Here is a 13,666-nt window from a genome sequence, read left to right on the forward strand (position 1 = left end):
AAATTTTGGCCACTATACAATCTTTCCGCACCTCTACTCACACACCCCTAGTAGTAGGTTCAGAGGAACCCACCCCTAAAGAGGGTCCCTCATCACAGGAGAGTTTACTATCCAAACCAGGACCAAGTATCTCATTACCTTTCTCTCAGGGTCTTCCCCCGGCTCAGCCCAGGGAAGAGGATGAGATAGAGGAAGCAGAGACCCAGGCGAACTCTGAGCTCTCTCCAGATGAGGAGGCCGGCCTAAGTCCGGATAGTGATGTAGAAGATATCAAGTTAAGTAGTCACCTCTTCAGCTTAGAGGACTTGAAGGGACTCCTCCAGGCTATCTATGCCACTAAAGAAATCCCTGAACCAGTTAAGGAAACCCTTTGCACAGGATAAGATGTACAGGGGGTTGGTTAAAAGCCAGGCTAGGGTATTTCCCCTATATCAGTCTCTAAAAGATGTGGTTTTTCAGGAGTGGAAATTTCCTGAAAGGAGTGTGGTCATTTCTTAAACCTGGAAGAGAAGGTTCCCCTTGAAGGAGGAGGAAGCTGAATTTTTTTTTAAAGGTCCCTAAGTTGGACGCTGCCCTCTCCCAGGGGGCAAAAAAGTCTGACCTCTCCTTTGAGGACTCTGGGAACATCCGGGACGCAATGAACCCAAAGTCGGAGTCCCTGCTGAGAGGCCAATTCCTCGGCTATGGCCCCTGCATTAGCAGCAACCTGCGTTGCTAGAAATGCAGACTTCTGGTTAGAGAAGCTTGGTAAACACTTCTAAGGAAATAAGTTTCAGGATATTCCCTTTCAGTGATAGGGAAGGCTGTTGCCTTTCTGGCTGACCCGGCGGTGGATTCCGTTAAGACTTCTGCCAAAACAGGAGCACTGATTAACTCGGCCAGGAGGGCCATTTGGGTTAAAGCCTGGGAAGGTGACCTTACCTCTAAGGCCAAACTGTGTGGCTTGCCCTTCGAAGGTTCTTTGTTGTTTGGCTGAGGCCTTGATGATGACTTGTCTAAGTCATCAGAAAAAGGGAAGAAATTTCCTGTCAAACCCAAACGGGAAAAGTACAGAAAAATTTTTCGAGGCCCCTCAAGACGAAATCGGCAAAGGTCCAAGAAAGAATCCAGCAGAAGGTGGGGTTATGGTAGAGGCAGGCAAAAAGGTAATATGCTCTTTTCTTCTCCAGGCCAAAACACAAAAGATCCCAAGTGAGGGCGGAATTAGGGTAGGGGGTAGACAGTATCATTTCATTCCTCAGTGGGAAGGGATTTCAGACAGTCCTTACATCATCAGTCTGCTCAGGGAAGGCTACCGCCTAAAATTCTCATCAGAGCCCCCACCTGTGATTACGTTAACGCATCTTCCCAAAGATGCAATAAAAAAAGAAAGCCCTATTAGACAGGATTCAGGAACTAGTAGAACAGGTAGTAGCTCCGGTTCCAAAAAGCCAGCTTTACCAAGGCTTTTACTCCCACATTTTTGTGGTACCCAAGCCTTCAGGGAAGTATTGCCTTATTATAAATCTCAGGAACTTAAACAAATTCCTAGCATACAAAAGGTTTTCCATGGAGAGTATTTACTCAGTGTGGAAAAACCTACTGGATCTCAGGGATTCCTATCTACATGTTCCGATTTCCCCGGAACACCAGGCTTTTCTGAGATTTGCGGTAGTAACCCAGGAAGGAGTTTTCCACTGGCAGTTCAAGGCACTTCCTTTTGGGCTAGCGGTAAGTCAGAGAATCGTCACAAAGATTCTAGCGGAGGCGGTGGCCCATCTCAACCTCTAGGGGATTTCGGTGATACCCTACCTGGACGACTGGCCAATTTGTGGTCCATCAGCTGCTCAGGTGGAAACAGACACCCAGAAGGTGATCTCTGTCCTGAAAAGACTGGGCTGGTTGGTAAACTTGGAAAAATCCTCCCTGGAACCAGCTCAGGTCCAGACCTACCTGGGTTTCCGGGTGGACTTTTGGGCTCAAGCTTTTTCTACCAAGGGAAAAGGTAGGAAAGGTTGTCTCAGCCGTCAAAAAGCTTATAGGAACCCCTGTGTGCTCCAGCAGGGAGATTCCCAGGGTCCTGGGTTTCATGTCAGCCAGCATTCCAGCAATTGTCTAGGCGCAACTGCATCAAGGGATTTGCAATCCTTCCATTTTTCCTCTTGGGACAAAGAACGAATCCCTAGACGAAAGCCTAATCCTTATTCGTCAGGTAAAATACTCCCTGGTGTGGTGGGTAAGTCACAGGCAATTTGGAAAAAGGCTGATCCTGGGGTCAGTGGGATCCACTGAAGGTCACCAGATGCAGGTGCCCGGGGATTGGGCGCTCACCTAGGGAAAGCCAAAGCCCAGGGCTCCTGGCAGAAGGAAGTAGCCAGATCCTCTTCCAATCTCAGGGAACTCGGAGCGGTGGGCGAAGCCATAAAAGCCTTCGAAGAGAGAGCCACAGGAAAAGAAGTCCTGGTCTATTCAGACAATGCTACGACCGTAGCTTATCTGAACCATCAGGGGAGAACCAGGTCCCAAACCCTTCTAACCCTCCTTAGCGAAGGAGATCCTGACCTGGGCTGACCACAGGATAGTCTCCTTGTCAGCAGTCACAGGGGCACAGACAACCAGGAAGCAGACTTCCTCAGTCGCCAACCTGTCAGACAGGGAGAATGGGAACTGAACCCGAAAGTGTTGAGTACTAGTGTCGAGTACTAGTTCGAAAGTTTGGCTGCCCAGAGACCTCTTTGCCAATCAAATAAACAGGAAGGTAAAGAAGTTATTTTCTCTCTCTCTCTCTCTGGAAGGAGAGTTTCTGAATGACTCGCAGAATCAGTGCCTCTGGAAGGCACTGATTCTGCGAGTCATTCAGAAACTCAGCCAGGTTTCAGGCTGTGTCCTCCTCCTAGTGGCCCCATGAAGTGGCCAAGAAGGGCTTGGTTTGCGACTTTGAAGGCACTTTCAGTAACGCCTCCCTGGAAGCTCCCGGAAATTCCGGACCTTCTCTCGCAGGGTCCAGTGCTGCACCCCAGACCGGGATTCTTTCATCTGATGGCCTGGTTAGTGAGCTCCAGATCCTTAAGAGAAAAGATTGCTCAGACAGAGTGATAGACACTCTCCTCTTAAGCAGGAAGCCGGTGACAAGAAAAATTTAAAGTTTTTGGAAAGTTTTTTTTTTTTTTTGTTTTTAGTGTAAACGAAAAAAATAGTTTCCACTTAATGAATTTCTCCAGGATGGGGTAGAGAAGGTTGTGGCTGTCAACACTCTTCGAGTACAAGTAGCAGCGCTTTCGGGTTTTCTTGACGGTAGAGTAGCGAAGGAACCTTTTGAGTTAAAAGATTTTTGGTAGCCAGGGATAGGGCTACCCCTGTCAAGGATAGGCCCCAAGGTGAAAACCTAGCGAGGGTCCTAGAGGCATTACCTAGACACCCATTTTAAACCTTTAGAAGAACTTTCATTTAAGTTTTTGACCATAAAACTAGCCTTTCTCTTAGCAATTATTACTGTTAGGAGGGTAGGGGACTTACAGGGTCTTTCCATTAAAGAACCCTTTTTGCTGATCCTACCAGATAGAATCATCCTCAAGCCAGATCCATTATATCTGCCTAAGGTGTCTTCAGCTTTCCATAGGACTCGGGTAACAAACTTACCATCCTTTTGTGAGAACCCTAAGACCCCTTTCACACTGTGCCGCCACCAGCGTCAGCAGTAAAGCAGCGCTATTTTTAGCGCCGCTTTACCGTCGTTTTAGCGGCGCTATTAGGGTGCTAGCGGGGCGGTTTTAACCCCAGCTAGCGTCTGAAAAGGGGTTAAATCTGCCTGCAAAAAGCCGCCGGCGCAGCATTTTGCCAGCAGTATCGCAGGGCTGCCCCATTGATTTCAATGGGGAGCAGCGGTGGAGGAGCGGTGAGTTCACCACTCCAAAGAAGCTGCTGGCAGGACTTTTTCTGATGCCCTGCCAGCGCACCGCTCCACTGTGAAAGCCATCGGGCTTTCACACTGGAGTGAATGGAGCAGCTGTTTTAGGGCAGCTTGCAGGTGCTATTTTTAACACTATAGCGCCTGCAAAACGCTCCAGTGTGAAAGGGGTCTAAAAAATGAAGGAGAAAATACATTTCATTGTTTAGATGTCAGGAGATGCCTGCTTACTTATCTACAGAGGATAAAAGAATTTAGGAGATCTAATCATCTTTTAATCCCCTTCTCTGGACCTATAAAGGGACTCCAAGCTTCAAAATCTTCAGTCTCTAGGTTGATTAGGCAAGCCATTACTATAGCTTACTCAGGCATACCTGCACCAGAAAAGTTGAAAGCACACTCAACTAGAGCCCTAGCAACCTCCTGGGCCAAAAAAGCAGGAGCCTCCTGGGAGCAAATTCGTAGCGCAGCCACCTGGTCCAATCAAGATACCTTCCTGAAGCACTACCAAGTGGAGGTCCTATCACAGCAAGAACTAGCCTTCGGTCAAAAAAGTGTTACAGGCAGTGGTCCCACCCTAAAGTAGCACTGTGGATTCCTTTATTATCCTCTCATGCGTTGCTGTCCTGTAAGGTGAGAAAAACGATGGTTACTTACCGATAACGGTGTTTCTACGAAACCTTCCAGGACGGCAGGCCTACTTCCCGCCCTGTTATGGGTGGAGAAGTATGTACACACTAGGTGGTAAGTGCCTAAATGTTGGAATAACTCTTGTGAGTTTGTTGGGAGTATTGCTTTACAACTAATGAGGGACAAGGGGTAAGGTGGGGCCTTATAAACAGCTGTGATTTAATTGTGTTTCCTGTAGGGAGGAGCCTATCATCTCATGTGTTGCTGTCCTAGAAGGTTGGTAGAAACAAAGTTATCGGTAAGTTACCATTGTTTTTTCCCCACTTCTAAAACAATAGAGAAGGTGTGCTCCCCTTTTTTATACTTTACCAAAAATGGGTTTTGGGTACTGCAAATATTGAGTAGCGCTTTCTGCTGGATGTTTTTTTAAGAGACTGAAAGGGATGCTTTAAAACTCGCCTTGCCAGTTTCCATGTTGGTTGTAAAAATTTCCTTCATCAAAATCATCATTGTTAGGCCTAGGCACCCTCATCCTGGGCTCTTGACTCTGCACTGTTGTGTAACAAAATGTTCATTATAAATGAGCACCAGGAAAGCCAGGTGCTGCTCTCCCTCAGTACTATTGGCAGTAGGAAGTAAAGTGTATTTTTACTAAGTGCATAATTTAAGTTATTCACACATTTACCATAAAGTAATACATTTTTATATGTTTGCTCTATATCAGGGGGCTCCAAACGCTCTAAACAAAGGGGTAGTTTACTGTTCTTCAGACTTTAGGGGGCTGGACTGTGGCTGGCAAGAATAGAACATTTTTCTGGCATCAGTGGCAGTAAATCGCACCCCATCTTTGGCATTGAGTGGAGGATTAGTGCCCCGTCTTTAGTTTTAAGGGGCGGAATAGTGCCCCATTGTTGGTGTCAGTGGGAGAAATGGCGCCCCACTGTTGAAGTCTGGGGCAGGACTTCTGCCCCATTTTTTGGTGTCAGAAAGAGAGAGGGCAGAGAATCTCATATCAGTGGGCCAGATAAAGGCAAGCAAAGGGCCGCATCTGTCCCCTGGGCCGCAGTTCGAAGACCCCTATTCTATATTATTGTTATAGTAAATCTAGAGATTTGTAATCTAGCCGCTAAAGTGAACACACACGATTTGCAATCACTCTGCCTTCCTCCTTTTAAGCCTGGTAAACACTAACTGTTTTTTTTTTTCTCAGTTCAACTCAGCAGATTGATGCCGCCCGATGTTCAGGCCATGTGTATGGCACTTTAGCAACTGTTAAGATATCAGCCACACAGAGACTGCATTGTTTTCAATCAATCAGTCCAACCTGTATATGCTAGAAAGATCAGTAAAGCACAACTATTTAAACTTTAACACACATTGATGGCATTATTTTACCGAGCTTCTCTCTATTCTTAATCTAAGTACCTGTAATATATCTGAAAAGTAAAAAAAAAAAAAAACTATTTTCCCTTTTTATTACTTTTCAGATATATTAAAGGAAATAAAGAATAGAGACAAGCAGGACATTATATCTCCTGGGAAGTGTAGGAGAAGAGAACTGTATATATGTCTGCTGTGTTAGAACCCACACAAGTGTGAACCTAGCCATAGCCATGCGAATGAATGCTTTGGAACCTCTCCTCCCAGGGGGAGTGGAATCAGGGGATCAGGAGATTGGGGGTGGGGGGGGGGGGGGGGGGAGCTGGAGCATGTTACATCCTAAATATAAGTGTAACTTGTAATATGCTCCAAAATGTGTACTTAGCCTTTTACCTATGTCTCTTGATAAGACTATATCTCAGCCATGCATGATAGAGTGGTCATCTGGGGAGCTAGACACCCAAATTGGGCCTGTAGTTTAACATTTTAGTGTAAGTAGATGTTTTGTCATTGGCGACTGCTCTTGCAAATATGTTATTTTACAAAATTAATTTAAAAAGAACGTCTTCATTTTTTAAAAATAAATAGAATACTGTTGTGTTTTTCCTTGAATTAAAAATATTCCAGATATAGGCTTTTCATTTAATTTTTTTAGTTTTTTTTTTTTTTTTATATTTGAGACACATATGCCCATCTGTTCTATTGTTTTTCCCAGGGATAGTAGCTTGATGGGTATGCTTGTTGATTAATGTTTAGGACACTATTGTTAGCCTGACAGAGAGATCAAGTCCTAATTCATTCTATTGTGTATGTGGTTGCAGAACATCTTGAGCTCCAGAGAAGCTGGTCACTTGCTTCATTGTATATGATCAACAATATTCATATATTACAAAAGTCCTGGCCAGTTTTTAACTGTGTTTTTCAATCTGTGAAATTATATGCTATTATACAGCCTGAAAACAGATGGTACATTTTCTATTTTTTTTTTATTTTTTTTATGTTTTATAAAAATTGATTTGCATTGCCTAAATCTAAATGCTAAAAATAATGCAGTAGGGCAGCGTAATTGTAACATAACAACCTAGTATTTACCATGTAGTGAGACTTTTCTGAAAGAATTCACACCACGTGACACTGACAGATTGGTTAGTGCTTCGCTACAGTAGATATGGAAGAATCCTTTTTTCCACTGTTGCCCTCGTTCGTCCCACCTTGCTTGGCGGTTTGACAGGTTCAGCTATATTGAATTGTAAACAGATCATGTTAGGTTAAAAGCTGACCACTAGCATTTGCAATAGATGAGTCTGTAATATTTACCAAAATACCACTACTGGTAACTAAATCCAATTGGGAAAATTGTCACAGATACCAGGTTCCACAGATGCTTGGTAGAAGTAGATATGCTATGCTTTTTTCTTTTTTTTTTTTTTTTTTTTAATTTTGTGTGATCTTTTAGATTTCAAGCTATACCGAGCAGGGCCCTCCGAATCCTCTTGTATTGTAACTGTACTATTTGCCTTTTATTTTTGTAAAGCGCTGCACAAAATCTCCCCATAAAAAACCCTGAGCCTTGCTTCAAACTGATACAATGTGGGAAACGCCGCGAATCCTGTGCGTTTCCCGCACTGCTGCTTCTCTATATTCCATGTGATCTGCTACGAGTGTCAATGTTAAAATAACGACACCCCAAAACGGCTTACAAAACACAGTTCTATTTGCCATAATCACATTGCATGGGTGTGAACCCCCATGTAATGCGATTCAGGTGCGGCAAAAAAATTGTTGTGTGAATACGATGTGGTTTGAGCCATACAAAAGGAATAACTCAAATTGCACCGCACAGACATCATTTGTGATTTGCACAGGAATGTGGTGCGATTCTTGTGGGAATCGCATGTGTTATCCCGAACCGCACAAGTGTGAACCCAGACTGATAGTGTTTTTTTAGGTGACAGGAGTTTAAACCATTACCTATTCTATCCAGAACTAAAAAAAAAAATTTTTGGCTTTAGGTGTTCTTTTTCATTGCTATCATTGTAAGGTCATTGTGTCTTATGCTTACTTTCCTCTAGAGTCTTTGCCATCATAGCGTTATTCTCTGTTTGATCTATATTGGTCTTTTTAGATTTTTAGCTAAGACTTTAGTTGGAGCCTTCACTTCTGGTCAAGTCAAGTAATATCCCCACCACTTCCTGGACTAAAAGCTTCCACTGCCATTCATCTATCAGAAGTATGAAATTCAGTGAGCAACCAAGGCTCAGATGTCCAACAGCCGAATGACAGCAAGTAGGGCCTTACCATTAGGGCCCTTTCACACTGAGCAGCGCCGGGCGTCGGCGGTAAAGCGGCGCTTTACCTTAGTTTTTGCAGCGCTTTGAGGCCACTAGCGGGGTGCTTTTAACCCCCACTAACAGTCGAAAAAGGGTTCAAAGCGCTGCTGCCTATTGATTTCAATGGGCAGGGGCGCTCCTACAGAGCCTCAAAGATGCTGCTTGCAGGACTTTTTTGAGCGTCCTGCCAGCTCACCGCTTCAGTGTGAAAGCACTAGAGTGAAAGGGGAGGCGCTTTGCAGGCGCTATTTTTAGTGCTATAGCGCCTGTAAAACACCTCAGTGTGAAAGGGGTCTTAGAATCAATTTGAAAACGAATGTGTTAGTAAGCCAGGTCAAATTCACTTTCAAGTACATGCAGAACTGCTGTTAAAGTGGTATTAAGCCCAAAAACAAAAATGTAGATTCTCGCAGCTTGCCAATTCTTAGATGTGGTGACAGCATTCGTTTTGTGTTCTTTAGGTTTTTTTCCTTTTAATTTCAACTATTTATACGTCCAGTAAGTCTGTGTTTTTTCAATGTAATTACCTGGGTCGAAAGCAGGGACAGCGTTGGAGCATGGAGATGGCAATTAAAGCTTTTAAAACATTTTTATTTATTCCAGTAGAGCAGGGGTCTCCAAACTTTCTACACAAAAGGCCAGTTTATTGTCCTTCAGACTATAGGAGTACCGCACTGTGGCCACTGAGAGTGGAAAATGCCTCGTCGCTTGATGATCAGTGAAAGTAAAAAAAAGATAAATACATAGTGTCCATGGCCAATAGTTGGAGACAAAATGCCTCATCATTGGTATTGGTGAGAGGAATAGTGCCCCATCATTGGTGCCAGTGAAAAGACTAGTGTCCCTTCATTGGCTCCCTCGCCCTGCAGTGCTGCTGGCTTCTTCCACTAATGCTGCTGTGGGGGATGTTTCAGGATAGAGGGTGGGGGCAGGGGGTAGTAAGTTTGTCATTTTACCAGCGCCTTTCTTTTCTAAATGAACACAGTGAACACCCTCACCCACTGTGTTCATTCATAACTGAAGCATAGTTAACGTTTACTATGTTTCAGTTTGTGAATAAACCGCAAGCCGCTTATCACAGAGCACTTCCCATTCATTCACTGTCCAGTGCAGCTGAGGCTGCAGAGAAAGGCATGTGTGTTTGAGGTTTGGGGTGCACACCCTAATGCAGTAGGCTGCACACACCCACGGCCCCAACTTTGGTGTCAGTGGAAGGAATAGTGCCCCATCATTGGTGTGAGTAGAAGGAATAGTGCTTCATCTTTTGTGTCAGTGGGAGGAATTGTGCCCCATTGTTGGTGCCAGTGGGAGGAATAGCGCCCATTTATTGGTGTCAGTGGAAGTAATAGTGCTCCATCCTTAGTGTTGTTGTTGTTCCAAAAAAAAATTGTTCCAAAATTTATATCAGCAGAAGGATGTATGCCCCCACTGTTAGAGACAGTGAGAGGAAATATGCCTCACCATTGGTGTTAATGGCAAGAATGGTGCCTCATTGTGTGTGTCAGTAGGAAAAATGCCTTATATCAATGACAGGAATAGTGCCATAAGGGCTTAATAAAGGCAGGCAAAGGACCACATCTGGCCCATGGGCCGCAATTTGAAGATTACTGCAGTAGAGGGAGTAAGAAAAAAAAATAAGATATAAAAATTTAAGTTGTACTTGAAGATTGAAGATATATTAGCCGGTAAAGGGTAACTAAACCCAAGAACAAAATTTCAGTAAGGTATAAAATGCATTCATTTTTTGAGTTTTTAGATACACTAATGATTTCTGGCTACCAAGTAAGATATTGACCTAGGAATGAAGGCTTTATTCTACTCAAAGTTCAGCAAAGGAACCAAAACAGAACTTATTAGGGATTCTGACAAAACAAGAAGTTTTTTTTTCTTCACATCAGCCTTAAATTCTGGAGCCCTTCACCATGTGTGCATGGGGAAACCTAGGTGACGCATACATACCATTCACAATTCTGCCAACCATGCCTCAATATAAAAACAAAAAAAGGCTTCTGATTTTGTTTCCCATAGGTTGTACACCACTTCTGTATGCACCAATCATAAAGTCATTTAAAATTCCTTGTTGGATGTTGCCTTTGAGCTTTTAGGCAGTTGTTTAATCTTCTTCTTCTTTTTTTTTTTTTTTTTTCTTTTCTAGTAACTAGAGTATTTTGATGTCTGAATCTGCAATCAAAATGAGTGATGTTCAGGCCACAGTGGAATTTTCAGTGGAGCTCCAGAAATTTTACAATGTGGATTTATTTCAAAGAGGGTGAGTTTTCTTATGTTGCTTGAAAATACATTCTGTACCTCATTTCACATTGTACATTCCAAGCTAAAGAACACTGCTGCTTCTCTATATTCAAGTATCAGCAGGCTCTCACAAGTAGCCACCTTCTCACAAACCTCCAGTACTGCACACTGCTGCTTTTTAGGTGTGATTTCAATTAAAGGAAAACTTTCCTAAGAGAGAAATGGAGGCAGTATTTGGATTCTTAGTATGCAAATGCTGCTTACCTTGTTATAATCCTGACCCTCTGGCTTCAGTGGCCCACTAATCCAAAGCAATTATGCAGGTAAGGCCCTCTGACTTTATATTCTGCATGCTTATTTAGGTAGGTAACTTGGAAAGTATTGAAGCCAGAAGGTCAACAAAACAGTCAGAGGAGTTTTCAGAAGGTGGTAGAAATAGCAGCCCCCCTTCTCTAGGATTTACTCTAATGTCATTGTTGCTGAATGTGCCATACATTAACTTATTTGTAAAGCTGATTTCAGATAAAAAGAACTTTTTAGTTTTGTAAAATCTGAGGCGAAGGCTTGGTTCACACCGCTGCGATGCGAGAACCCTGCAAATCCAGTGCAGGTTTCCGCCTCGCAGGCATTTCATGCTGCCCTATGCGAACCGGTAGGAGTGTCAATACAAAGTTAATTACTAGATCGGTTCGCATATCGAAGTGCGAACTTTCAATTCGAACAGAGATCGGATGCATGGGTGTGAACACCCATGTGATCTGATTTTGCTGCGGACCAAAAAAAGGGTCCTGTGCGAGTTTGGTCCAATTGCAATGCAAATTCAACCATACAAACTGTATGGCTGAATTTACATCGCATGTGATTTGCACAGCAGTGCGGTGTAAACCACATGTATTGTCTGACATCGCAGCAATGGGAACTGGCCCTTACTCCTGTTTGTAATGTTTGCTGCCCTTTAGAATACTTGACAACTTTGTCTTCCTTTGACAAATGTGCAGTTTTCCCTTTCTGGGAAAAAGAAAATGAATTGACATTATTTAAAAACATTTTAGTTTAAAGTGGTTGTAAAGACAATAAGTTTTTTATCTTAATGCATGCTCTGTATAAAGATAAAAAGCCTTCTGCGTGCAGCAGCCCCCCTAATACTTTCGACTTTCGAGCTCCCTTTCGATCCAGTGATGTTGCGCAAGAGAATCGGCTGCCCAGGAATCTCCCTACTCATTGGCTGAGACAGCAGCGAAGCGCCATTGGCTGCCACTGCTGTTAAAGTCAGTAAACCAATGAGGAGAGAGGGGGCGGGGCCGCGGCTTCGTGTCTGGAGCTCTGAAGAGGGACCTGAGAAGAGGAGGATCTGGGCAAAACCACTGCTCAGAGCAAGTAGTATATGTCTGTTATTTTGAAACAGAAAACTTTAGTATCACTTTAAGTCCCTGCAACTGGTGAAAAGTACTTTTTTATAGCACACAAGTGTTTGTATATCCTTGTTTGCTGTCGGGATCCACCCAGAAGCCTGGACAGGCACCTGGCCCAGCCTCTCAGCGATCTGCTGAGAGCCTTACCCAGCCCTCCCTCGCCTCCACAGTCCAGCGCTCCAGTGAGCGTGGGGGGAAGAACAGAGAGCCCAAAGACTGACCGTCGCGGCTCCATGCTTAGAGCGGAGATGAGAGCTGAGCAATCATCAGTGTTTGATCACTTAGTTCTCACTACCGAGCCCGCGGGGGACAGACCGATGCTGCATCCACCTTCAGGAGTATAAATTATTATTTTTTTTTTTTTTTTGACAATTTTTAGACAAGTGAGATTTGTCAGAAGCAAATGGCCCATTAATAGAAATATTTATTTAGTTGTATATGTTTAGTTGCGTTTTGTATTGGGCCAACATTTCATCCCCTTAAAGATGAGGAAAATCATACACCCAGCTTAACTGATGGAGGTGATGCTGGCAAGAGCGCTTTGTGACTTTAGACAGAGGCTTATCTGTAAAATCTCTGACCAACCTGACTGTGATCAAAATGTGATTTGAGCTCATCAAAGGTGAGAAGTGCATTAGAGTGTAAAATATCCCCCAGCACCTTAACACCTCTGGTTGCCCAGAGCACTGGGTTAGGGAATAAAAAGATGTGACAAAGCAGGGTTTGCGGGGACAGACTTTTTCCTTGGGGATAGAGGATCTGGTGGATTTTCTGCCATGCAGATTGAGCAGCCATCATAGCATGTGACTTCTATAGGAGAGTTGAACACCGATCCTTGTATGAACCCAAGCATGCTGCATCCCCCTCATCCTGGAGAAACCATAGAGTATGTGGAGGACACCATCTTGCCTGCCATATAACGTTTAAACAGGTCAGGAAAGCGTAAACCACCCTGGAGCCAAAGATATTGTAACAATCGTATTATTCTAGGGCGTTTGGAGGCCCAATGAAGGAGCCAAAAAGTTTGTTAACCTGAAGACAGTTTGTTCTGAAGACAATTTTAAGAGTTTAACTGGGGAATCCCTATGTACACCAGGAGGATTTCCATTTTTAGGAGATTTTTCCTGCATATCAAGGATGGGAGTCGGGGGGGGGGTTGGTTGTGTTTCCAAACCAAAGTTGTTTGTGGCAGAAAGACTAATGGGGGATCAAGGTTATGGGGGATAAAATCCATCAACTTACTCGTAACATTGATACCTAAAATATCTAATTTCGATAACCCATTGGAGGGGAACATCTGTGGCCAATGCTACCCTCGCCTTTGGATCTATCAGGATAGATATAGTAGAGCGTAAATTGATTAAAGAGGTTGTGAAGAGGTAAAAAACCTTTTAGGTGCAGCTCCCCATCCCTCTCCCCTGCTCCTCTTAAATACTTACCTGAGCCCTTGGTCCAATGTTGTGCCCGAGAGCAGTGGCGCTGCTCTCTCTCTCCCTCCCCATTGGGAGTGACAAGTGAGCGGGGAGGGGTTTGGGCTGAGCAGCAATCTGTGTGTGTGAGATTAGATGTACAGAATGTGGCTCAGAATTAAGCCCACGCAAGCACCATTGCATAGAGCAGGTAAATATAACACATGTTATTTTATATATATATATATTAGACTGCTTGCAATGAAGGTCCTGGATCATGGAGGATAAATTGAGAAGGTCATCAGCATAGAGAGCCATTCCCTCTTCTATGTTGCATACACATAGACCCTCAGCATCGGGGGGGTGCGC

At 43.8% G+C, this 13,666-nt stretch overlaps 1 protein-coding gene across 6 annotated transcripts in view; it reads left to right on the forward strand.

The window, feature by feature from the left end:
- FAM135A (family with sequence similarity 135 member A) overlaps positions 1-13,666 on the forward strand; it is a 194,581-nt gene that overhangs the window by 71,500 nt on the left and 109,415 nt on the right. For 4 of the 6 annotated variants that reach the window (XM_073626745.1, XM_073626750.1, XM_073626747.1 and 1 more), the window contains one exon: positions 10,382-10,495. In XM_073626745.1, the coding sequence (XP_073482846.1) occupies positions 10,398-10,495 (98 nt within the window). In that variant the 5' untranslated portion in view covers positions 10,382-10,397. Of the gene's footprint in view, positions 1-4,754; positions 4,815-10,381; positions 10,496-13,666 lie in introns of all 6 variants that reach the window. The other 2 variants (XM_073626746.1, XM_073626748.1) reach the window with 1 other exon arrangement.

This window comes from Aquarana catesbeiana, linkage group LG04 (assembly GCF_042186555.1).
Source record: "Aquarana catesbeiana isolate 2022-GZ linkage group LG04, ASM4218655v1, whole genome shotgun sequence".
Taxonomy (NCBI): Eukaryota; Metazoa; Chordata; class Amphibia; order Anura; family Ranidae; genus Aquarana; species Aquarana catesbeiana.